Source organism: Carcharodon carcharias, chromosome 10 (assembly GCF_017639515.1).
Source record: "Carcharodon carcharias isolate sCarCar2 chromosome 10, sCarCar2.pri, whole genome shotgun sequence".
Classification (NCBI taxonomy): Eukaryota; Metazoa; Chordata; class Chondrichthyes; order Lamniformes; family Lamnidae; genus Carcharodon; species Carcharodon carcharias.
The window spans coordinates 112181548-112208434 of NC_054476.1; the positions used below are offsets into that span (position 1 = coordinate 112181548).

Consider the following 26887-nt stretch of genomic DNA (forward strand, 5'->3'; position numbering starts at 1 on the left):
GCTCACCTCATTGTAATCCAGGGAGGAGTCATTGCACAGTGCACAGACAGTAGCCAGCTCCACAAGCGCACTGAATTGACTGGGCTGGATGGGTTTGTTTCCCATTAATCTGTGAAGAACAAAGTACTTGCATTTAGATCATCACCATTTAAAAAACTTCATATAGTTAATCGCTTTCTGACATGTCTTTTGTATCAGGAAACACTGCCAATGGCACCTCAGTGTTTCTGCTTGCAGGGTTTCAGATGAGACAGGGAGGGGGATAAGGGGGAGTGGGGGGTGGAAATTTTGGTTGAAGGAACAATTATAATTGTAAGAAGAGATGATATGGCAGAAGGATCATCAAATGTGGCAGAATGCATTGAACTGAGGAATGGAAAGGGTTAATTACACTGCTGGGAGTGTACCATAGACCCTCAGAAGGAGAACAAATATGAAGGCAAATCTCTGAGAGGTGCAGAAACAATAGAGAATTTCAGCTACCCTCATTTTAACTGGGGTAGGGTCAGTGTAAAAGATAAAAAGGGTGCAGATCTTTTTAAAATGTATTCAGGGAAACATTTTTAGTCAGTATATAGTAAACCCAACAATAAAAACAAATAAAATGCAGGAAATACTCAGCAGGTCTGGCAGCAGCTATGGAGAGAGGAGCAGAGTTAGTGGACTGGATTTTTGCAGAGTCAGGCTAGGCATCTCCTGGACACCCTCCACAATTTTCGTGAAGTCAGGCCAGCTTCTCAATGACTCATGTTCACAACCCCTCAGAGCAGTCGTGAACCATAATCTGGAAGCAGGAACCTTTGGAAAGATAACTTCAAAACATCTTACCCAAACCCTCCATGCCAGCTCATGCCCTCAACCACTCCCAATGGCCCCTTATACACTCCATACCAACCAATACCCCTCCACCTAACCCCAATGACCTCTCATACCCTCCATGCCAACTCATATCACTTCCACACTGCCTGCCCCACAGCCATTTAATGCTCTAACAAGCATTAATTGATTGGAGGCAGGACTTATGACCCTTACTCGGGAGGAAGTCCCTCCTCAGAGAGCTACTGGCCAATCAGTTTGGTCGGCAGCTCTCTAGTCCCTGCAGCACCAGAAGCTGCAGTGGACTGGACTGGGACTGCAAGCAGTCCCCACAGTCTAATTCCAGGACCAGGTAAATATGGGGGTCTCAAGGTGGGGTGGGAAGGTGAGGTGCAGGGGGTGGGCAGAAGGGGTTGAGGATGTTGGTGGAGAGGCCAGGGAGTACTTGCAGGGGTCAGGCCTTCTGTGAGCATGGGCCCAATGTTAAAAGGAGGCCGCTGATGGAGGCACCCCACTGCCCCCTTTCCACCTGAGGCCTGAGCAGGGTTACTTATTGGGCTTCCCCCTGCCCTTGAACTCCTCCCCCCAGCCTGAAACTTGAGAATGGGTGGGAAATGGCCCTTAAGTGGTCAAAGATTGGCCACTTAAGGGCCTCATCTGGGACAAAGGCAGGCAGCCAGCTTAAGCCTCAACCATACAAGTGTAAAATTGCAGAGGGGTAAGGGCAGGCGGGAGTTCAATGGAAAGGCCATCCGAGAAATTTTATAGTCACCCTCTGCCCACAAACCCGCTGGCAGGGCAACGTAAGATTCTGCCCAGAGTTAATGCTGCAAGCTCAAGCTCTTTGGAACTGATTTATGAGGATGTTGCCTGGAGTGGAGGATTTTAGTTATATGGTAAAATTGGAAAGGTTGGGGTTGTTTTCTTTGCAACAGAGGAGGCTGAGGGCAGATTTAATTGAGAAGCCCAGGCAGATTGGAGGGGGATGATCTACTTCCATTTGCAAATAAGTCAATAACTAGAGCACATAGATTTAAAGTAACTTGGAGAAGGATCAGGAGAGGTTTGAGGAGAAACGTTTTCACCCAGAGGGTGGTGGGAGTCTGGAATTCACTGTCCGAAAGTGTGGTCGAGGCAGGAACCCTTATCGCATTTATATAGTATATGGAAATGCACTTGAAGTCCCGTAACCGACAGGGCTGTGGACCAAAAGCAGGAGAGGGGATAATGTTGGATAGCTCTTTACTGTCAGCACAGACAGAATAGGCTGAATGACCTCTTTCTGTGCCAAAAATTTCCAGGATTCTAATTTACATGCTCATTATCAGTTGTCCCAGAACTACATGGCATTACAGAAATGTTATGAGTGTTAGACCGTGGCCTGAAGCCTGATCTCTTATGTAGAATTTGAGTTCCATAGTCCCCATCTGGGAAGTACCCAGAATCAGTGTAAAATATGTATCTAAAGCAAAATGTTGCCAAGTCTGAAAATGGAGCGTTAATGAGAAATTGTCAAAAACAGTGTAAAAAACATATGAATTCTATGGAGTTTCTTTTCACTAGCAATGGTGACATATCACCACAACTGCTGAATTACAAATGTGGTTAGTGTAAGAAATGGTCAAAAGAAGCATCACTGAGGACATCTGGGATGTGGAATTATCTTACACATAAATCTAAGTTATCTTTCATATTTGTTGTAAGGAAGAAATCTACCACAGCAGACATTTATTCCATGCAGGATTATTTAAACTTCAGAGGGACACTTACACTCATTTATTATCCAACATACCCACATTTGGCTATTCAGCTGAAAATAGTCCATAGGTCATAAAGGGAGAGAGCTAGAGATTGGAGGCCGGGGTGGGGGTTGGGTGGTGGACGGTAGCCGGCTCTTTCCCCATGCTTTTTTCTCATTCATTATTACTTATTTACATATTTTGTCCAACATTTGCTTACCTATGAATTATCATCATCATCCAAATGGAGGGTATCTACTTCCTGAGCCCTGGAAGTCCCAGGTAAAGATATGTCATTCTCACAATCTACACTTGAGCAGATGTCAGTGAAGGTAGTTTGCTGAGGAGACAAGAGCACTGTTCTTTGTGCACGCTTTAGTTTCATTTTGACAGAATCATGAAAGCTGACATCCTGGTGTTGTAGTCAATTCTGACAAAGAGTTGTGAGTACTTCCTCGGTTTTTTCTTTGGTCTCTCTATGGTCGTTGACTACAGGTGCTGGAGCAACTTAGCCTGACGTGATGTGATATAACTGATCTGTCTCCAAGGAATTAAGGATTAACCACATTTTGAATGATATCCATGACATTTCTCACATCCTTTTCATCGTGCTCCCTTCTCATCTTGTCCAAGTCAATACAAGATCTCATTGATGTTCTGTGGCCAGCCATCCCTTGACAGCTTCTGCTTATAGCAGCCCTCTCATGCTGTGACAAGGTCCATCTTTGTTCAGCTCCCTTACTGGGAGTAAATCTGCCAAACCTCCCTTTGGCTTGGAGTCAGGGTTGGCTGTCTGTTCAATAACTTGATCACATGCAGTCTGAGAGAAGCCATACTCTTGTTATCTCTGGGCAACAAATTGTCCTGCTTGTGGCTCTGCATTGATATCAGGATGACTTTCTTTCAAGCTGCATGTCTCAAGCCAACATGCTAAAAGATATCTGGCATAGTTGACTCGATCATTAACAGAAACCATGGCAGCAGGAAAAATGAAGATCCCAGCTGATTACTCTGATTTCTCTGATAAATAGCAGCAATTCTTCTACCGTATTGATGGAACTCCTCAAGAACTGAAAGGTCATGCTATTTTTGCTATCAACAACAAAGTTGTTGTAGCAACTAATGAGTGGCTGGAATCTCTTGGAGCTGAGGATGTCATTGCAATCATCATTGGGCAAGGCCGTCTGAACTTCAACTGCTATAAGCCCGACATCTCAATCACTGTAGAGCTTCACACTCAACCATGTAAGTTCTAACACTGCTGCTGTAATGATGGTTGCTTAAAACATCATTGATAGAATCTGCTGCACCAGTTCAGATCAGTGACAAGGTCCTGAAGACCAGCTTCTACAAATCTTTTCTCAATGGAAGCTATAAATGCCATTGCAGTGTGAAACTCTCCCATGTGAAGAATTAGTCTCTGCATGAAGAGTGCATTCTTCCAACACATCTCCTGGGCCTTCATTTCAATTGTCTGGTCCAAAACTACAACAACCTTATCGACATGAAGAAAAGAGCTGAACTTTCAAGGTGAGCTGAGAGTGACTGCCCTTGACAAGGCCACATTTGACCGAGTGTGGCATCAAGGAGCCCTGGCAAAACTGGAGTCAATGGGAATCAGGGGGAAACTGGCTGAACTCATAACAAGCCCAAAGGAAGATGGTTGTAGTTGTTGGAGGTCAATCATTTTAACTCCAGGAAATCACTGCAGGAGTTCCACAGGATAGTGTTCTCTGCTCAGCCATCTTCAGCTGCTTCATCAATGACTGACCTTCCACCATAAGATCAGAAGTGGGGATGTTAGCTGCTGATTGTACAATGTTCAGCACCATTCACTACTCCTCAGATACTGATGCAGTCCATGTCTAAATGCAGCAAGACCTGGATAATATCCAGGCTTGGGCTGACAAGCAGCAAGTAACATTCGTGCCACACAAGTGTCAGGTAATGACCATCTCCAACAAGAGAGAATCTAACCATCTTCCCTTGACATTCAATGGCATTACCTCACTAAATCCCCCACTATCAACATCCTGGGGGTTACCATTGACCAGAAACTAAACTGGGTTAGCCATATAAATACAAGAGCAGGTCATAGGCTAGGAATCCTGTGGTGAGTAACTCACTTCCTGACTCCCCAAAGCCTGTCCACCATCTACAATGCACAAGTCAGGAGCGTGATGGAATACTCTCAACTTGCCTGGATGAGTGCAGCTCCAACAACATTCAAGAAGCTCAACATCATCCAGGACAAAGCAGCCCGCTTGACTGGTACCACACTCACAAACATTCACTCCCTGCACCACCAACACACAGTAGCAGCAGTGTGTACCATCTACAAGATGCACTGCAGGAACTCACCAAGGCTCCTTCAACAGCACCTCTCAAACCCACAACCGCTACCACCTAGAAGTACAAGGGCAGCAGACACATGGGAACACCCCCACCTGCAGGTTCCTCTCCAGGTCAATCACCATCCTGAATATCGCCGTTCCTTTACTGTCGATGGGTCAAAATCCTGGAACTCCCTTTTTAACAGCACTGTGGGCTCACCACCACCCTCTCAAGGACAGTTAGGAATGGGCAATAAATGCTGGCCTATCCAGTGACATCCACATCCCATGGTTGAATAAAAAAAAATCTGAGTTTGTTTGCAATATCAACACTTTGTTGCAAGATTGTGTTCACTGTAGCGAGCTCAGTCGGGCAGGCAGCGATGACTGAAGGGTAGCCTATCACTCGGGGTTTTCATGCAATTTCTGAAAATTGTATAATGATATTTGAAGATGGAAACATTGAGTTTTGGTCTCTAAACTACTAATGCTGTGAATTTTAAATACTTCAAAGGAGGGGGTTACGGAAATGCATTTTTTGAGACTTAGCCCACAGTCCATGTGTTTGTATATTGTGAAAGGATGGGGACAGAACACTATATCTGTATATTTCTGGGCACTGCATGCTCTCCTTCATGGATTGTACAAAGCGATTACATACAAAATGAACCAATAGAGTCGAATCCAACATCCAAACACTGTCCAATCTCTCAAACCTATTGCTTCTGACAGGTTGCCCAGCACTGAAGGAGGGCATTACAAAGAGTCAATGTTACAGATAGGAAGTTTAATACAGGTTTTTATTTGACAGTGAGGCTTAAACAGATGCTGTTATATTAGCATTGGTGCTAAAAAGAGCGTTTATGATAAGGAGCTGCCACACATTACTTGAACTGTGCAGCGGTATATGGGTTATCACAAACCATCATTTAGTTTCAAACAACACCAGAGGAAGTTGGTAACACTCAGCACTCTTGGAAAGGACAGAAAAGTTAGAATTTCAGATGTAGATCGGACTTTGTTGAGGACTGGCAATGTGTCCGTACATCAGATGTTAACTCCTCTGCTCTCTCCATAGAGCTGACTTGCCTAAGTGTTGCCAAAATTTTATTTTGTATTTCAGATTTCTAGCATCTGCAGCACTTTGTTATTTTTTCACTCATACTGTCAAATGATACAAGAATTTTAAATAAATAGTGACAGAAGGACTGTTGGTGAGTCATGAGATGTCATAATGGCAATGCCAAGAGACAAGTGTGCTGGAAAATTGACAGGTGCTTGTTTCTGACTGAGACAATGAGAATGAGAAAGAAAGAGAAAATGAAGAAAGAGGAGAAGGAAAATGACTGAAAGAGGATAAACAGAAAAAGAGAGAAAAGGAATGAGAGAGGGAGAGCGGGTGCAAGAGGAAGAATGAACAAGGGAAGGGAACAAGGGAATCAGGATGTGTGTAAAACTGGAAATTAGAGAGAGAGAGAAAGACTAAGTGTGAGAGTGAGAAAATAAACAAGAATAAGCATGAGAAAGAAGAGAGACAAGGAATGGGCAACAGCAAGACAAAAACAAGATGAAAACGAGAGAAAATTAAGAATGTAAAAGGACAGGAGGTAGAGGAATGAGTAAGGCTGGACTAATTTACCTTCCCTGAGATCTTCAATATCTGATAACTCAGACAATTGGTAAAAACTTCAACTTCAAAAGAGTGCTGTACCTACAAGACTGAACATCTACTGAGGATTCATAGAGTGCTCAATGTTTGGTCATGGTCATGTTTGATATTCCGAGATTTGTCCATTAAATCTAACCACGATTGCACAACATTTGTGAAACCAATGAGACTAAAGGTAACAACCGGCTCCAAAAGGAATCTTAACCCAGAGGCCAGTGCCAGGTTATTAGGATTCAGGAAAGCAGCACCCACTCAACGCATGAGCTGATCCTATCACTGCAAAGCAAAATCAGCTAAACTCAGTTAAATAGGTTTACAACAACAGATCAGCTCCATAGCGAATAAAAACCTTATGGTTTGGGATCAAACCTCAAAACCTTTAAATTACTTCTCTATTTGGGTCAATTCAGTGGAAGGGGAATCAGGAGAAAATATAAACCGTACAAAATATACAGTTTTTTAAAAAATTGAGTCCTCTGAGCTGCCAGACCGACAGTATTGAAATCAGAAACAGGTCATACTTTAAATTTATTTGCTGGATTTTTTTCTAACTTTAACATTTCCTCGCAGTCAGTCACAGGTTTTTCACAGTAAGTATCAATGCCAGCAATCTAATTCCTGACAACGCACCATGAACAGGTTTCAACTTACCCTGAACCAAAATAATTAGCACAATTCTACTTTGCACCTCAGCCCACTTCAACACATCAGCTGAATTTCAGGCTCCCCAGATGGCAGGTTTGCAGGTACGGCAGCCCCTTAAAATGCCCTTGGGTACCATTACCCATGGGCCAATTGAAGCCACTTAAACGTCTCATCCCACCACCGCTGGGACTGAACCAGCGGCAGGAGAAGCCCTTAGCAAGTGTCTAGTCAGGCAGCTCTCACTGTGCAGGCTGGTGATGGGAAAGGCCTCCTTAAAGGGCCCCCGGGCATAACAGAGGGCACCCCCAGGTCAGTATGGCCCAATGGCCTATCTATCCCAGCTCTTCAACCCCTCACCCCCACTGACCAGGGCCTTTTCGTGTGGACCTGGAGATAGCACCTCTCCCACTTACCTCTCACTCTAGCTCCGGCTCCTCAGTGCTTGGGACTGTTCCAGTCCCAGCAATGGTCACAACTCCCTCAGGCCCAACTGCCTGCTCAGCTGGGGTCAGAAGTCTCACCCTAAACCAATTAATGACCCTCTGAGCATTAAATTCCTGTGCACAAGCCGCTGGAGCTGGGGGGGGCAGGCTCATCCTAACACCTTTGCTGGGGTGGGGGCATGGGTTCCCCAGTACCTTGTTCAATCCAGCTCACTATTACAGCAAAACACTACATAGCTGTACGCAGCAGTTTAGCGCAGACATCATTCAGGCATTGCCATCAAACAAAGCCATTATTAAACCACCTTCCACCCATAGCCTCTGTCCCAACCAATATCTCCCACACTGAAAGATCATATCCCACCCATGCCCCTCACCCACAGCCTATATCTCCCCCCCCAACCCACTGCCCTCTTATGCACAGTCCATGTCCCCATCCCTCACAGCTCAAAATGGTGTGAAAAATTTCTTCAAGGTTATCCATTAAGTCACACCATCATTGAGATTAGTTGCAGTCTCAATGATCCGATATCCACCCATCAACATGGTGCATTTAGTAAAGCTGGTGCATTACTTGCCAATTGCCACTAGATGTCTATGGCACCCTCCTCCATACTGAGTTTAGACTGGTTAATGTTTAGAGCACTGCAGTCATGGGTTTTTGGGCGTACTCACACTTCTCCCTCTGGAGCGTAGGTGGATCCAGTGATGTTGAACTCATGCAGCTTACAGTTATCCCCCACCACGGTATCAACAATGAACATCTGTGGGAGAAGGAGATTAAATTCAAGTTAGAAACATATGGTAAGTTCCTCCCCTTTACCAGAGAATGAATCTCTTAAGAGATCCGCATTAACACTATTCAATACTTTGGAATGCATTCTTTCTGTGTCACACAGTATTCCCTTACCCCATCTCTTACCTCATTGCATCGTTCTCCAAGATTCCCTGTGAAATGCACAAGGTGGTATAGAACAAAAAAAGGCCTTCATTTTGGTCCTCCCGCAGACTCGTGGTAAATTCTTCCCGATTCTCAATGATAATCAAAGTAAAAACAATTTATTAATTCCCCCATGTTCAACCCTGCTTCCCCTGACCCACCCACATACCAATCCCATCTGGGATCTTTGTATCCCAAGACAAAGATTGGGTTTGGGTTTATCTTCACGCAGTGCCTCTGCAGCACGTCAAAAATCAGGACCTCTCTGTAGGGGAAACCCCCATATTATCAAGCCCAGTAACAACAACCACTACTCAGCATTTCCATCAGCCCCTTGAAGTATAAGGTGGCTGTAAACACTGGCTTAAAGAGTGTTCCACTAAAAGCCAAGGGCAAGCAGACTGTTGCTGATAAGGAACAGGATGTAACCACAAGGTTACGGATGTGGAAGTTTTGGCTGTTCCTTCAAAAGTGGAAAACGAAGCCTTTCCTTAATGAGTTTGCTGTTCTACAAAGGCAGCAGGTACATGTTTTGTGGATTACTCCTTTCAGCTAACATCTGCACAATTAGCAAGATACAGGATGTTGCAACCAAGCAATGTGCAAACATCAACTGTGAAATTAGCTCACTTGGTGTGGCAGTTACAGGCATCTTATTTTCTCTTCATTGTTCTAAAGAACACCTTGTACAAATAAACAAAGCATAAAGGCAATATTTTCTGATATATGAGAAAGAGCTTCATTCCTCAGCACAAAAACCAGGGATAAATAAGCTGCCTGTCAGCTGTGTATGGAACTGTTCAATGTGATTTACTGCTTGGATTTGCACTTTGATTGCAGAGATTTTGGCTTCATTGGTGTGGGAGCTTACTTTCATTTCCAAATGATTTCACTGATTAATTCTTGTGATAGATAACACTGGTACTTGAGGAGTACTCTATTCTATAGACAAAGAGCTTCATATACTGAACTGTTGTTGTGTAGGAAATGTGGCAGCCAATATTACATAGGATTACAAAGCACATAAAACATAAGAACATAAGAAATAGGAGCAGGGGTAGACCACACGGTCCATCGAACCTGCTCCACCAATTAGTATGACCATGGCTGATCTTGGGCTTCAACTCCACTTTCCTGCCTGCTCCCATATCCCTCAATTCCCCCAGACACCAAAAATCTGTCTATCTCAGACATAAATAGATTCAGTGATGCAGCATCCACAACCCTCTGGGGTAAGGAGTTCCAAAGATTCACAGCCCTTTAGGTGAAGAAATTTCTCCTCATCTCAGTCCTTTTATCCTCAGGCTGTGCCAACTGGTTCTAGATTCCTCAGCCAGGGGAAATAATGTCTCAATACCTACCCTGTCAAGCCCCTTCAGAATCTTGAATGTTTCAACAAGATCACTTCTAAATTCCAGAGAATATAGACTCAATTTACTCAGCCTCTCATCATAAAACAGCCCTCTCATCCAGGATCCAATCTAGTGAACCCTGTTGTACTGAATGAGGAAATGGCAGGGACATTGAACAAGTATTTTCTGTCTGTCTGCACAGTATAAAAACATAGCTTAAGGATGTTAGTGAGAAAGGATCTTGGCTCAGAAGATCAGCAAGTAGGATCAGTATGGTAGATTAGGAATAGCAAGAATCAGAAAATTCTGGTGGGAGTAGCTTAAAGGCACCCTAACAGTAGTTACATCATTGGACAGAGTATTAAGCAAGAAATTATTAGAGCTTGTAACAAAGGCAATGTAATAGTTATGGGAGGCTTTAATCTTCATGTAGACTGGACAATCAAGTTGGCAAAGGTAGTCTGGAAGATGATGAAAAGGATATAAAATTCTTTTAATGACAATTTTCTGGAGTAATATGTTGTGGAACCAACCAAGGATAAAGCTGTTTTAGATCTAGTATTTGTATAATGAGGAAGGGTCACCTTGTAACCAAGTCTCTGTAATGAAGATTAGATTTAAATTATTATCACTATCACCGTTATTTATCACAATCACTGTCACAAATCGCCATTCCTTCATTGTTGCTGGGTCGAAAACCTGAAACTCCCTCCCTAACAGCACTGTGAAAAGTCATATGGACTCAAAACATTAACTCCGTTTCTCTCTTCATAGATGCTGCCAGACCTGCTGAGTTTCTCCAGCATTTTTTGTTTTTATCTCAGATTTCCAGCATCTGCAGTATTTTGCTTTTATCTTCATTATTATGCGATTTGGAGTTGTTTATAGTTTAGGTATCTGACCAGGTCAGATGCCCCATCACTCCATATTCATCTCATGGAGTTCTTATTACAAATCTTTTAAAACAACATTGCTCCTCATTGCTGACTTTGGAGATATGTTAATCTCCAGTCTCTGATACCTTTGCTGAGTATCTTCACAACCAGCAGATTCTATTTTTTTTAATTCAATTGTGGGATGTGAGCTTCGCTGGCTAGGTCAGCATTTATTGCCCATCCCTAGTTGCCCTTGAGAAGGTAGTGGTGAGCTGCCTTCTTGAACTGCTGAAGTCCATGTGGTGCAGGTACACCTGTTAGGGAGGGAGTTCCAGGATCTTGACCCAGCGACAGTGAAGGAACGGTGATATATTTCCAAGTCCAAGCTAATGACCTCTAGCACACATTCACACACAGACAAATAAATACAGACTGTAAAAGCACAATTTGAACATTCAAGAGACTAACTGCAAAGTGTTGTATTTTGAATCTAAATTGATTTCACTTCGCAGTTAGCTGAACCACACTTCTGATCGCATGATACAGCGGAGAGGCAGCTGTGAGGAGCACATAATAAGGCCCTGATTGTTCATGCCACTACATTCAGTAACATTAAGTGAACTTTGGCCTTATCCGCAGTTTCATCAATAAAACTGCAACTGAAAAACTGGCACCCACTTCACGGTCTAATTATCCTTATTGATGCATGACTCCATAGTGTCAGGGTCTGGCACGTGCAGGGTTAATGTGCTCTGAGTACAGTTAAACCCAGACAGCGGCCAGAATTTCACGCTCCCCTGCCGGTGGGTGGAGGAGGAGGAGGGGGGCGTGAAATTAAAGGGACAGCATTCACACCGGGTTCCTGGCTGCCACGACTGCACAGCCATTCTACACTGGGGCAGGCAAGGCCTTGGATGGGAAACCCGCCCTTTCCTTCAGTGAGGCCTTACCTAATTATTGGCCACTTAAGGGCTGTTTCCCACCAGCCTCAATTTTTAGGCTGGCGGGAGGATTGAGCTAGCAACTCAAAAATGAAAAGAGTTAGATCTCGGGCGGGAAGTGGCGGGGGAGGTGCCTACATCAGATGCCCCATTCTGAAGTTGGGCCTTCACCCCTCCGGGCCATCCTCCCTGACCATCCCCTGCACCCCCCACACCCCACCCAGACTTGGGACCCCTTCAACTTACCTGGGCCTCCACTCCCTGGACTTAAGCTTTGAAGTCCTCCTCTTCTGTCCATTGCAGTGCTGTCGTTGCAGGGACTGGAGAACTGTCAGCCAGTCAGATTGGTTGGCTGCCCTCAAAGGTGGGACTTTCTCCTGAGTGAGGAGAGGAAGTCCCTCCTGCAGCCACTTAATGCTCATTCGAGTGCACATGGAGTCGGAAGGGGTGTGTTCCCCTCTGACTCTTCGGATGGCAAGAAGCGAGACCCCGCCATCTGAAAAATTTCAGCCAGTGATGTAAGAAGGCACATGACACAGGCGCAGGGGACAGTGTGGTGTTGAGCAGAGATGGGTAAAGGGCTAAGCATGGAAACAGCTCTTACCCTGTACCCTTTACTGTACATGTGTAAATGGCTTTAGTAGTTAATAAAGAATTACAGTTAACCTACTGAAAACAACAAAGACTTAAGACACACCGTCTGTAGCCAACACTCACCCAACAGACTCCTTCCCCTGACCTGCTGATCTAATAAGTGAAACCTAGTCAGTGAGAAATTTCTGTGCCGAGGAATAGAAACGTTTTCACGTTTAATAGGCAAAACCAGAGGCTCACAGGTCAAGGAGAGAGTAAACCACTGGGTAAACGTCTATTGGAACCAAGAAGCAATCTGTGCTGCTTCTTCTGACCAGTACTAATATGGTCAAAACTATCACATTCATCTCTTTGAGGACTCATCCAGCAAGCAGAGATATAGAGTGAAAAAAAGAATAAGAGAAGAGGGGGAAGAAGAGAAAGAGAAAGAAGGCTGATAAAGTGAATAGGGAGTGAAGCAGAGAGGTGGATAGAAAGAGAGATAGAGACAAAAAGAACAAGGAAGAGACAGAAACTGGGAGAAAGAGTGATCCCATCATGTCAGTGCAGGATGATATCGACCCAGGTGCAACAAGCCAACAACTGTTGTCCATACGTGTTATTCTATTCAGTACCCTTATGTTGTTCATAACACTCCTGTTTGCAAACACTACCCACATGCAGCAGTAATTGAAAAAAAGAGTTAATCAGTTTCTTTATTCAATGAATCCATTGACCTTGCCTGTGGAACACAGCCCCTTTCCGTTACCAAGTTATCTGTCACATTGTTCAAATGGAGGTTTAATTAATTGTACAGCGAAGTAATTCATTTGCCTCAGTTTAATCGATAATAGAGGATAAAAGCAGCCAACAGACTAATCAAGCTGGCAGGCCTTTGCCTCCCAATCTCAAAAAAACAAATCCCCCTACAATAGCAGCACAATTATGCCAGGTATCAAATGCTCAGCACTGTCCAGTTACTGAATCATAGCACAGATACTACCAGCACACATCCCCACTTTCTGGCATCTTTAGCCATCTGAACAATACAAAATATCGGAAAATCAAACCCTATCGTACGAACGTACGAAGTAGGAGTAGGGGTAGGAAGTGGGCCACTTGGCCCATCGAGCCTGCTCCGCCATTCAATAAGATCATGGCTGATCTGATTCTAACCACAACTCCACATTCACGCCTGCCCCCGATAACCTTCAAGAATCTATCAAAATACAAATCAATTGGAGAAGGTGCAAAAATGAATTACAAGGGTGAGAATTGAGAGGTTATAACTATCAAGAAAGACTGAATAATGGTCCTTACAATTTTTGTATTTGATTACAGTATTTGATAGGCTATAGAGAAGAGATAAAAGCAAAATACTGCAGATACTGGAAATCTGAAATAAGAACAGAAAATGCTGGAAAAACTCAGACCTGCTGAGTTTTTCCAACATTTTCTCTTTTTATTATAAAGAAGAGATGTTCTTTCCTCTTGGGGGTCATAACTAGGGGTCACAAATATAAGATAGTCATTATCAATGAAATACAGGAGAAATGTCTTTAGAGCATGTGTTTAATTCTTCAGGGGCTATTTAGAATGTGGAACCTACTACTATATGGAGTGAGTGATGCTGAGTACTTGAGAATGCATTTAATGGGAAGCTAGGCAAGTCTGAGGGAGAAGGGAATAGAAAGATAAGTTGATAGCGTGAGATGAAATAGAGTGGGAGGCGGTTCATATGGGCCTTCTCAAGGGCAATTAAGGATGGGTGACAAATGCTAGCATTCCCAGTGACGCTCATGTCTCAGGAACAAATAACAAAAGCATAAACAACAGCATGAATCTCTCAGGCTGAATGGCCTGTTTTTATACTGTAAATTCAATGCAAGATTCTCCAATTCCTCAGACAGTTTCTGTCAAAAACGATTTGAATATTCCAGCAGACTGGTATTTCTTGTAGTATAGGAAAATGACAGCTGCATTTTGTCACTTGATTGGACTGGTTATATGAGAATTTATTTATGTTTGGTACATCTCTCAGTACAGCACTAAACTCTCATAGGGTTGCAAATGCAAGAATCAGTGCTACATCCCAGTTATATTACAGCACTGACTCAAAATATAAATAAGATATTGCAACAGGGACAGATGACGGTATAGTGGTAATGTCACTGGGCTGGCAATCCAGAGGCTCAGGCTAATACTCTGGGGACACAGTTTCAAATCTCACCATGGCAGCTGGTAGAAGTTAAATTCAATTAATAAATCTGAAATTAAAAACTAGTCTCAGTAATGGTAACCATGAAGCTATTGTCAATTATTTAAAAAAAAACCCATCTGGTTCACTTAATATCCTTTTGGGAAGGAAATCTGCTGTCCTACATGCGACTCCAGATCCACAGCAATGTAGTTGATTCTTAACTGAAATGGCTTAGCAAGTTGCTCAGTTCAAGGGCAATTACAGATGGGCAAAAAAATGTTGCCCTTGCCAGTGACACCACATCCCATGAAAGAATTAAAAAATGGACTTCAGAACCATCGTCTCAGCAGTGGGAACACAGTGGAGCTGACATCAAAGGTAAGTTGTCACCTCTTCACACGCAGCATGGTCAATGTGAGCAGTAATTGCCCCAGGGAGAGTATCAGAGGATACGTGAGATGGGTAGTGAGTGATATTTAAGACTGTCCCAATGGTTGCAGATGGGTTTTTCCAGTCCTCTATTGTCCTAATGTCTGAAAGTGACTGGGCAAACTTAAGGAGGGGAAATTTAAGTACCTGATGGTAGACAGGTAATGATGGAGTCAGAGGTTTCTCAATTGAGAGAGTTAAGGAAGAATTGTCCCAAGATTTTCCTGCAATTAAGCTCCGTTTTGCCATTTGAGTGACAGGGGAAGGTGGAGCAGAAGGTTGTAAAACCTGATAAAAAGACTGAATAACAAAGGGACAAAAACAAAAAACTGCGAATGCTGGAAATCCAAAACAAAAACAGAATTTGGAAAAATTTATTAATTTTGCTTCCAATCTCCACCCCTCCATCATTTTCACATGGTCCATCTCTGACACTTCCCTTCCCTTCCTTGACCTCTCTGTCTCAATCTCTGGTGATAGACTGTCCACCAATATCCATTGCAAGCCTACCGACTCCCACAGCTACCTCGACTACAGCTCCTCACACCCCGCTTCCTGTAAGGACTCCATCCCATTCTCTCAGTTCCTTCCCCTCCATCGCATCTGTTCTGATGAAGCTACCTTCAAAAACAGTTCCTCTGACATGTCCTCCTTCTTCCTTAACCGAGGTTTTCCACCCATGGTCGTTGACAGGGCCTTCAACTGTGTCCGGCCCATCTCCCGCGCGTCCGCCCTCACGCCTTCTCCTCCCTCCCAGAAACATGATAGGGTCCCCCTTGTCCTCACTTATCACCCCACCAGCCTCCACATTCAAAGGATCATCCTCTGCCATTTCCGCCAACTCTAGCATGATGCCACCACCAAACACATCTTCCCTTCACCCCCCCAGCGGCATTCCTTAGGGATCGTTCCCTCCGGGACACCCTGGTCCACTCCTCCATTACCTCCTACTCCTCAACCCCCACCTATGGCACCTCTCCATGCCCACGCAAAAGATGCAACACCTGCCCCTTCGCTTCCTCTCTCCTCACCATCCAAGGGCCCAAACACTCCTTTCAAGTGAAGCAGCATTTCACTTGCATTTCCCCCAACTTAGTTTACTGCATTCGTTGCTCCCAATGCGGTCTCCTCTACATTGGAGAGATCAAACGTAAACTGGGTGACCGTTTTGCAGAACACCTGCGGTCTGTCCGCAAGAATGACCCAAACCTCCCTGTCGCATGCTATTTCAACACTCCACCCTGCTCTCTTGCCCACATGTCTGTCCTTGGCTTGCTGCATTGTTCCAGTGAAGCCCAACGCAAACTAGAGGAACAGCACCTCATCTTCTGACTAGGCACTTTACAGCCTTCCAGACTGAATATTGAATTCAACAACTTTAGATCTTGACCTCCCTCCTCCATCCCCACCCTCTCTCTGTTTCTTCCCCCTTCCTTTTGTTTTTTCCAATAATTTATATGGATTTTTCTTTTCCCACCTATTTCCATTATTTTTAAATCTTTTATGCCCCCACACCCCCACTAGAGCTATACCTTGAGTGCCCTACCATCCATTCTTAATTAGCACATTTGTTTAGATAATATCACCAACTCCAACACCTCTGTGTCCTTTTGTTCTTTTGTCTGTGACATCTTTTGATGATCTGCTCCTATCACTGCTTGCTTGTCCCTACAACCACACCACCCCCTCCACTTCTCTCCCCCCCACCTTAAACCAGCTTATATTTCACCCCTCTCCTTGGATTCACCCAGTTCTGCTGAAGGGTCATGAGGACTCGAAACGTCAACTCTTTTCTTCTCCGCCGATGCTGCCAGACCTGCTGAGTTTTTCCAGGTAATTCTGTTTTTGTTCTGAATAACAAAGGGCCTGATTCCTTCTTTATCATCCTCCCGGGATTTTCAGATATCAAGTTGCTGCTGTTGCCATTTGTTTCAGTTCACAGCCCTGCCAATGCAGCCCAGCAGTGTAGGCTTCTCAATCTTTCTTGGACTCGAACGCAAGTTCTGTCGAAGGGTCATGAGGACTCGAAACGTCAACTCTTTTCTTCTCCGCCGATGCTGCCAAACCTGCTGAGTTTTTCCAGGTAATTCTGTTTTTGTTTAGGCTTCTCATTGTTGGTTCATATAGACCACGGGGATGGTGTGAGGCAAGAATCATAATGTCATTAATATCTCTTCATAACAGTTGTACTTAATGTGTATAATATTATTGGAAATTATTTTTAAATTGGACTTGTAGTAGGGTTGGTGTCTGTGTGTAGCTTAATTGGATTAAAGCCAGCTAGTCTGGGTGCTTTGATGTATAGTAGTTTGAGTTGTTAATCAGATAAACATAAGGCTAGAAGGTAAAGAGTACATTTGCATTTGTTGAATAAACCATTCAAAAGAAGGAAGTAAAATCTTGCGACTGCTCAGTCTTTCCTGCTAATATGTTCATATCACCAATAAAATTGGTGCTACGAAAGGGGTTTTATTGTTAGAAGAGGTGGAGTTCAAAGACTGAGTGATACAATAAGAATTTACATTCAAAGGGAAGGCTAGGTATAAACAGAAAGGAGTTTTGTATGTGCAGGTCAGAGACATGTAGGATCTAAGCAGCCTGTAAGCCCTACACCCATGTCTGCAAAGGAACCAAATTGCAAGGGAGCTCATTTTGAATTCGTAATGTCAACTGTGCTTTGCCTGGTGTATGTTTAAAGTCTATGAGCTGAATTTTCTGGCTGGCGGGATGGGGGGTTGGGGCGGGGGGGTGGGGGGGTGGGGAGTGTAGGGGGGTGGGTGTGTGTGTGTGTGTGTGTGTGTGTGCGCGCGCGCGCGGAGCTGGAGCAGGCCCAATCGCCGCCCGTGATCGGGTCTGTGCTATCATTTTACGCAGGCGGGCCAATTAAGGCCTGCCCAGTATGAATGGCGGCTCCTGAGGACAGTGGGAGGTGGGGCGGGCGGCAGCAGGACTGCAACAGTTGCAATATTAAATTCAGACGTGTCACCATGGCTGAGGTTGCCTCTTTTGTTCTGCAGGTGGATGGCTTCCAATAATGTAATGAGTGCTTTGTGGGACATTCGGCTTTATTAACAAGAACCTTGTTAATGTTCCTAACCAGGCAGATTTTGCACTTAGGTATCGAGTATGCAGCCTGCAGTCTTGTCCTGGAGGTCCATCTGTGTTGTGCTAGCTGAAGGTTCATTGGATTAAAGCCTCGCGGGAGTCCCTGCCTCCCTGGAGTATGCCCAGGTCAGCGTCTACCCCCTCAGCATTTCCCTGAGCCTGCTTATCCTCAGACTCACTGCTGGACTCATCGTGTGCAGCCGCAGCCATTGCGCCTACGTCTTCATCGTCCATTGCATCCCCCCTTTCCAGCACCAGATTGTGGAGAGTGCAGCATACAACCACTATCACCAAGACACGATCTGGGGGGGGGTACTGGAGTGCGCCCCCTGAATGGTCCAGGATTTGGAAGTGCATCTTGAGAAGACCAATGGCTGTCTCCACCACAGCCCTTGTGGAGGCGTGGCTCCTAATGTACCACTGCTCAGCTTCTGATATTGGATGGGCAGAGAGGTGTCATGAGCCACCTTCTGAGGGGATAGCCCTTGTCACCCAGCAGCCATCCATCCAGCCGGGCTGGAGCACTGAAGAGCCCCGGCCTCTGGGAGTGTCTGAGGATGTAGGCGTCATGGGAGCTGCCTGGGTACCTTGCACAGACTTGTAGAATTAGCATCCTGTGATCACACACTATCTACACGTTCATGGAGTGGAAGCCCTTCCTCTTGATGAAGGCACCAGGCTCACCTGCTGGCGCCTTGATGGCCACACGTGTACAGTCTATAGCACCCTGGACACGGGGGAAGCCAGCAATGGCCGCGAAGCCTCTGGTTCGCTGTGTCTGGCTTGCCTGGTCCCAACAGTAGTGGTTGAAGGTCAATGCATGCCTGAACAGAGCATTTGTAACCTGCTTGACACAAGTGTGGACAGCTGATTGGGAGACACCGCAAAGATCGCCTACCGAGCCCTGGAAGGAGCCAGAGGCATAGAAGTTGAGGGCAGCTGTGACCTTCAGAGCCACTGACATGGGGTGTCCACCCACACGGTTCGCAGAGATCTCAGGCCCAGTCATCTGACAGATATAGTTGACTGTCTCCCTTGAGAGACGGAGCCTCCTTTGGCACTGCAACTCAGACATATTGAGGTAGCTGCTTTGTCGCCTGTATACCCTGGCAGCAGGATAGTGGCATCTTCTGCGGTCCCTTCTGACGTGGACTACCTCTTGGCCCTGCACCCCTTGTGCCTGCACCTGACCTCCCATAGGTCGCTCCCCTGGAGGCTGAATGTGCACTCCTGGCCTCCTCCCCCTTCTGGCCCTCCCTTGCCCCTCAGAGGAGGTGCCTCCAGTGGCGAGTTCAGCTCCCATTCCCAGGCTAAGGGAAACATGCAGGCCCAATAAAGATTCCTCACTGCAGAGTGCTGACCTGAAGGTTATGAGTCCAGTCCAAGCAGCTGGTATGCGGTTTGAAGTATTGCAGATCACACAGGCAAGTATCAGCAACTTTGAAATATCAACATTTGACAGAGCTCACTCACGACCCCACTGAGCCCACTTATCCCGCCCGTGGATGAGGTTTATGCAAATGTGTCCTACCCGCCTGCCCATTGCGCCCGTGCGCCGAGCCAAAGATTGCACAGGTGCTTAAAAGTCGCAGTCAATTGGCGCCTCAAGGGCCTTAACTGGCCTGTTAATTAATGGCGGGCGCGCAGTGGAGAGTGTCGCATGCCTGCCCAACGAAATATCGTGATGGCGCGCGGTGAGATCAGGACACCTGCCCGACATCATCACGTGTCATCTTACACTCGTGTGTGGGGCCCAACCCAGCATGCCAACAGGAAAATTCTCCCCTTTGTGTTATTGTTGCCTTGGCGAAGATTTACCTAGGAGTGATTAATTTGGGAATTTGTTTAAAAGTTATTACGCCAGTAATTTGTAGACATGTGTATGTGTTTAATTTCTTGTTAAATTAATAAATGTCTAATTTAATTTATATAAAAAACCTCAAAGCTTGGTGGTTTCATTTCTGAATTCAAAGCTGCACCTCAAACATACCAATTGGAAATATAGGCTATGACAGTTGTTCAAATTTCCCTCTGGGAATTAAACAACTCAGCCTTTATCACCTGCTGTGTCATAACACAATTTAGGATAAATTTTGTGCAAAGAATATCAGTAGTACCACGCTTGTGGATCCTAAATCTGCCTTTGGGCATCGTTGATTGAGCTGCCTTCTTGAACCGCTGCAGTCCGTGCGGTGTAGGTACACCCACAGTGCTATTAGTGAGGTCGTTCCAGGATTTTGACCTAGTGACAGTGAAGGAACGGCGATATATTTCCAAGTCAGGGTAGTGAGTAGCTTGGAGGGGAACTTCCAAATGGTGGAATTCCCATGTACTTGTTGCCCTTGTCCTTCCAGATGGTAGTGGTTGTGGGTTTGGAAGGTGCTATCCAAGGAGCCTTGGTGAGTTCCTGCAGTGCATTGTGTAGATGGTACACACTGCTGCTGCTGTGCGTTGGTGGTGGAGGGAGTCAATGTTTGTGGATGCCGTGCTTATCGAACGGGCTGCTTGCCCAGGATGGTGTCGAGTTTGAGTGTTGTGGGAGCTGCACTCATCCAAGCAAGTGGAGAGTATTCCATCAGACTCCTGCCTTGTGCCTTGTGGATGGTGGACAGGCTTTGGGAAGTCAAGGAGGTGAGTTATTCACCGCAGAATTTCCAGCCTCTGGCCTGCTCTTGTAGCCACAGGATCTAATCTATATGATTAGTCCAGTTCAGTTTCTGGTTAATGGGAGCCCCTAGGATGTTCATAGCGGGGGATTCAGCCTTGTTAATGCCATTGAATGTCAAGGGGCTGATGGGATGGGGCTAGGGTTTGGAAAGAGCTGTGATTCTGTTGTATAAATGGAATGCTGATGTTCTTTGTTGGCTGCACATTAACTTGTTCACAACTGGACCACTGGGTGAGACAGTGCAGAGAGGGGGTGGGGGGGGGTGTGGGTGGTGGTGGAGTGATAGGAAGCCGGAAGGGAGATATTGCAGCCAGAATACTCCTGAACACCTCCCCTTGCCTAAAGAGCAGGAAGAGTGAGATTCTGACTGCCCTTCTGTTTGAGCTGAGGAGCACCGAGTTTACTTAGGGTCTAATATCCAGAATTACTCGCATTACACCACTCGTAGTGATCCATCAGGGGCCAGTTTGAGTGAGTGTTATTTATTTACACTTGATTAATTGACTATCGATTGAAACTCATTTTAAAGTAACACAGCAAATGGATTGCTGTAATGAATTATTAGCACCCATTATTTTAGCATTGTATAAGTAAACAACTGGGCTGTAGTAATTACTGCAGAGTAAATCAGAATCTATCATTTTAATCTATGAAAGAGCTCAGTTTAACCCTATAACATCTACAATGGGAAGATATCAGTGGAGTGTTTAATTCTGAAGGTATTCTCAGATCTGAATCATGAGGGCCTTTTTATTCATGCCTGGCAACAAATGCTGGCCTTGCCAGTGGTGTCCACATCCCATAAAAGAATAAAGAAAAAATAACTTCTACCAGAGTTGTGATGGGACATCAAATATCCCAAATATTTATCTACGATTGGTGTGACCCTGCTGCGGATAAGCCCACCTTTGATATCTGATATAGGGCTAGTTAGTTGGCTAAATGGGTTTTTGGCAAATGAAGTTCAACACAGATAAATGTGGGGTGGTACATTTTGGTAGGAAGAATAGGGAGCTCATTTATTCCTTGGAAAGGTGCAGGTCTAGATGGGGTAGAGGAACAAAGGGATCGTGGAGTATGAATACACCAAGTTGTGCCCCCAGGTTAACAAGGTAATTAAAATAGCAAACCAAGTGCTAGGCTTTATTTCTAGAGGGATAGAATCGACAAGTAGGGAAGCTATGTTAAACTTGAATCAAACCTTGGTTAGACCACGCTTAAAGCACTGTGTGCAGTTCTGGTTGTCATATTATAAAAAGTGACAGAAGCACTGGAGAGGGTGTAGAGAAGATTTACGAGGATAATACCGGAACTACATTGGTATACAGATCCAGAAAGAATTGACAGGCTAGGTTTCTTCTCTGTTGAAAAATGAAGGTTCATGGATTACCTAAGAGGTCTTTAAAATGATGAAAGGTTTTGATCGAGTGGATAGAGGGAGAATGTTTCCTCTTGTGGGAAAGAGTATAACTAGAGGCCATCAATGTAAGATAGTCCTCAAGAAATCCAATAGGGAGTTCAGAAGAAACTTCTTCACCCAAAGGGTGGTGAGAATGTGAAACTCGCTACCACAGACTGTGGTTGAAGCAACTAGCGTAGATGCATTTAGGGGGAAGCTAGAAGAAGAAGAAGGGAATAGAGCATTACAATAGTAGATTTAGATGAGAAAGGATAGGAGGCTCTAGTGGAGCACAGACACCAGCATGGACTGGTTGGGCCAAACGGCCTGTTTCTGTGCTATATATCCTATGTAAGTTGGGAGGTCACATGATGGCCCCCTCTAAGAATATGGCCAGAGTTTGCAGTCAGAGAAGCAGGCAAGAGGGAATTGGGTTGTAGGATGATCACCCCACCACCATCACCCCAAGCCCCCTGTTACCCTATCATTTGTAAGCAATGGGGCAGGGAAGGTATAGTCAGCCGCAGTCCCAGCAGAGGCAGAGGAAGGAGATCAAGGTCAGCGCACAGGAGGCAGTTATTATCCTCACCACCCTATTTTCTCACCATTTCTGCTGCAATTCTCCCCAATTTCAAACTGGATAATGAATGACAATTCAGCCCACGATCGCTTTAACAAAAAAGTCTTGAAAACAAAAGTTGCTGAGGTGCTCCACTTTTTTCTGATAATCTAAAACAGGACATAGCAGACCAGCTGTTTGGTTATCCTATGGTCTTTTTTGAATTTGTTCTCAGGATTGTGGGCATTGTTGGCAAGAAGGGCATTTATTGCCCATCCGTAGTTGCCTTTGCGAAGGTGGGAGTGACCTGCCTTCTTATACCACTGCAGTCTAGTTGATGAAGATACCCTCACAATGCTGTTAGATAGGATTTTGACCCAGCAGCGATGAAGGAATAGCAGCATACTCAGGATAGTATTTGACTTAGAGGGAAACTTGGAGGTGTTGGTGTTCCCATGTGCTTGTTGTCCCTGTCCTTCTAGGTGATAAAGATTGGGTGGCAGCAGAATTGTGCCATGCAACATAACATTATGTGAGCTAACCCCACACTAGACCATTAATGTTTTGGGCTAGTTCCCTTTCACTAGTGCTGATGGTGTAGGCCTGTATCTGAACGCAGTGAAATCAGACACAGTTAGTCTGGGTGAGAACTACATTGTCATTCACTATCTCACCTTAGCACATACACAGAAAACTGATGAAAGCCTCTGCTTCTTGATTACTATCAACTGGGATTAGGCAAAATTGATTGTCCAAATTATTTTAAACCTTTTGGTCCTGAAAGACCTTCTGTCGTTAAAGCACCAATTGGGAAAAGCTGGCCTGATTTACACTAGGAGACTGCTGACTCTGAAAGAAGTGGACAAAGGCAAATTGAAGAAGCCTTTTATTCCACTCCATTCATCATTGCTCTCAACAGCCCACCTCATACTCTGCTTGTTGCATTACACAAGAGGCACCTGATCAATATTTCATTTTCAGAGTCAATTAACTTTTACTGACATTCAGCTCAGAGTTAGGCTCTCCTTAAAAAAGTTTCCGTTAATTGAGGAAGGGACAATACAAAGGTTTTTCTTTCAACTCCTGTAAAGCAGTAACTGCAATGTACTGAGATATGGATTAGAGTTTGTTGAAGAATTCAGATAGAGAGTCTTGTCTGGTAGCGCACAGTCTGTTACTCAGGTACAAGCTGCACAGGCCAGTCATCTTGCACAATCAGGTGACTGGATTCATACAACACAGCATACACTGTGGAAACTGGTTTTGGAGTGGGTATAAAATAATCCAGAGGGATTGTAGTTTGCTGCAAGAATCATTTCAAAGTAGCAATCGTACCAGAAACCTTCTAAGTCAGTAAGACTATAGCCATGAATATTCTGTCATTATACTCATGTTTAATTGATTACCCGGTTAAATAAAAGACACAGTAATAGAGCAATACTGGAGGTAGCGCAAAACTAAAGTATCTAACCCAAAACGACTTCCCCAAATTCCGAATCCCATTGGCACAAAAGGAATATTTAAGATAGATCCGGGACTTTTTGGCTCGTCTAACCCATAAGAAGCAATTGAAAATTGGAAGTTTCACTCTAATGCGTTCAGAGCTCTTTCTGAGCCAGATTTAACGCCCAGTGATGTGGGAGAGAGGAGTTTTATTCTGTCTCCATGTCACTGTGTACCCAGTCAAGCAATACTCCAGGTTTAGGTTTAAAATGGAGGAAGATATTCCATTTTCCAGTCCAGTAAGTCCCTCCTTCCTATAGAAAAATATTATTTAGCACAAACTGCCCTGGATTCATTTCTGGGGCTGCTACCACTTCACAAATGGAACTATCAAGCTTGCTGCTCATGTTACTGATGTGATGCTAAAGTTGATTCTGGGAGGTAGCCAAGAAGCCAAATAGCCAATAGAAAGCAGCAGTAATCTCCACTATGTGGAAGTGTTGGTTTACATTGGTCTAACATCTTTCAAAAATCTCTAGATTCAGGAAAGGTCCCAGAGGACTGGAAAACTGCAGATCTAACCAAGGAGGGAGACAGAAAGCAGGAAGCTATAGACCACATAGTGAAAATAAGGTTATTGTATAAGATAAGAACTCATAGTATCACAGTGCTGGGGCTTCAACGATTGACCAAGTAGCCAAATTTGCTCACAGTACAGAGGTAGATAGAAAAGCAAGTTATGAGGAGGATAGAAATGAAAGGGTTGCGGGGAAGATGGAGGGAGGTCGCTGGCTAGGCGGGGGAGAAAGGGTCAGAAGAAAGGGCAAAAAAGTGGCTCCCCACCCCAATCCCATTGCCAGGTCTCTCGATCAGACACTGAGTGAATGAGGGGCATCCACAGTAGTCCTATGTCAGGTTTGGTTTGGTTTACGGGCTCCCCATGAAGCAACTCCCCTACCCGCTGCAGGTTGAATACTTGCGGCAGTGGGATGAGGTTCTTAATTAGCATCTGTCCACATGCTTTCCTGCCCTGGACTTAATCAGACAGAGGTGGGAAGGCAGTGGTGTCCCCGCCCCCACACCCTCCCACTCAATTAATTCCCTTCCACCTCCAAACTCACTGCCGGGAGGGGGTGGAGGGGATCATTAAATTCCACTCAGAGGGTAATGCAAAAAAAAAAGTTATCCAATTTGATAGGAAGAATAGAAAAGCAAAATATTGTTTAAATGGTAAGAGACTTCAGAATGCTGTGGTACAGAGGGATCTGCATGGCCTTGTACACAAAACACAAAATGTTAGCATGCAGGTACAAAAAGTAATTAGAAAGGTAGGGAAGTCTTCCTGAAACTGTACAGGACAGTGATGAGACCACATCTAAGATACTGTGCACAATTTTCATCTCCTTATTTAAGGACAGATATATTTGCATTGGAGACAGTTCATAGAAGGTTCAGTAGATCGATTCCTGGGCTGAAGGAGCTGTCTTATGAGAAAAGGCTGAGCAGGTTGGACATATACTCATTGGAGTTTAGAATAATGAGAGGTGATCTTATTGAAACATAAGATTCTGAATGGGCCATTTTAAAAAATTCTCTCATAGTATGTGGGTGCCGCTGGCTGGGCCAGCATTTATTGCCCATCCTGAATTGCTCTTGAGAAGGCGATGGTGAGCTGCTTCTTGAACCGCTGCAGCCCATGTGGCGTAGATACACCCACAGTGCTGTTAGGAAGGGAGTTCCAGGATTTTGACCCAGCGACAGTGGCGATATATTTCTAGGATAGTGATTGGCTTGGAGGGATACTTGCAGGTGGTGGTGTTCCCATGTGTCTGCTGTCCTTGTCCCTCTTGATAGTAGTAGTCACAGGTTTGGAAGGTACTATCGAAGGAGTCTTGGTGAGTTGCTATTGTGCATCTTGTAGATGGTACACACTGCTGCTACTGTGCGTAGGTGGTGGAGGGAGTGAATGTTTAGGTTGATGGATGAGGTGCTGATCAAGCGGTCTGCTTTGTTCTGGATGGTGTTGAGCTTCTTAACTGTTGGTGGAGCTGCACTCATCCAGGCAAGTGGGGAGCATTCCATCACACTCCTGACTTGTGCCTTGTGAATGATGGACAGGCTTTGGGGAGTTAAGAGTGAATTACTCTTTGCATAATTCCCAGCCTGTGACCTGCACTTGTAGCCACAGTATTTATATGGCTGGTCACATTCAGTTTCTGGTCAATAGTAACCCCCAGGATGTTGATAGTGGGAGATTCAGCAATGGTTATCCCATTTAATGTCAAGGGGCAATGGTCGGATTTGCTCTTGTTAGAAATGGTCATTGCCTGGCACTTATGTGGCACGAATGTTACTTGTCATCCCAAGCCTGGATACTCTGTAGGCCTTACTGCATTTGGACACAGATTGCTTCTGTATCTGAGGAGTTGCAAATGATAGATGTTGAGATGGTGTATCCTCTCATGCAGGAATCTGGAACTGGGGACAGAGTTTCTCAACAAGGGTCACCCATTTAAATGGAGATGAAGAGGAATTTCTTCTCTCAGAGAGCTGAGAGTCTTTGGAATTCTCTTCCCCAGAAAGCAGTGGAGGCTGGGCCTTTGAATATATGAAGGCTGAGTTAAACAGAGTCTTGAAGTATAGGGAACACAGTGGTTATGGGGCTGTAGTAATCTGATGTGTAATATACCTTTAGGATAAGTATTGTAATGTCAGGTCACATCTTAATGCCCAATAGCAGAGTAGTGCGGGCTACCTG

General features: G+C 44.8%; 1 protein-coding gene across 1 annotated transcript in view; it reads right to left on the reverse strand.

The window, feature by feature from the left end:
* Window positions 1–26887, reverse strand: part of atp2a3 (ATPase sarcoplasmic/endoplasmic reticulum Ca2+ transporting 3) — a 255948-nt gene that overhangs the window by 68355 nt on the left and 160706 nt on the right. The window contains exons 9-10 of the mRNA XM_041197530.1: window positions 8321–8409; window positions 7–109 (exon numbers count right to left, since the gene is read on the reverse strand). Of these exons, the coding sequence (XP_041053464.1) occupies window positions 7–109; window positions 8321–8409 (192 nt within the window). The remainder of the gene's footprint in view (window positions 1–6; window positions 110–8320; window positions 8410–26887) is intronic.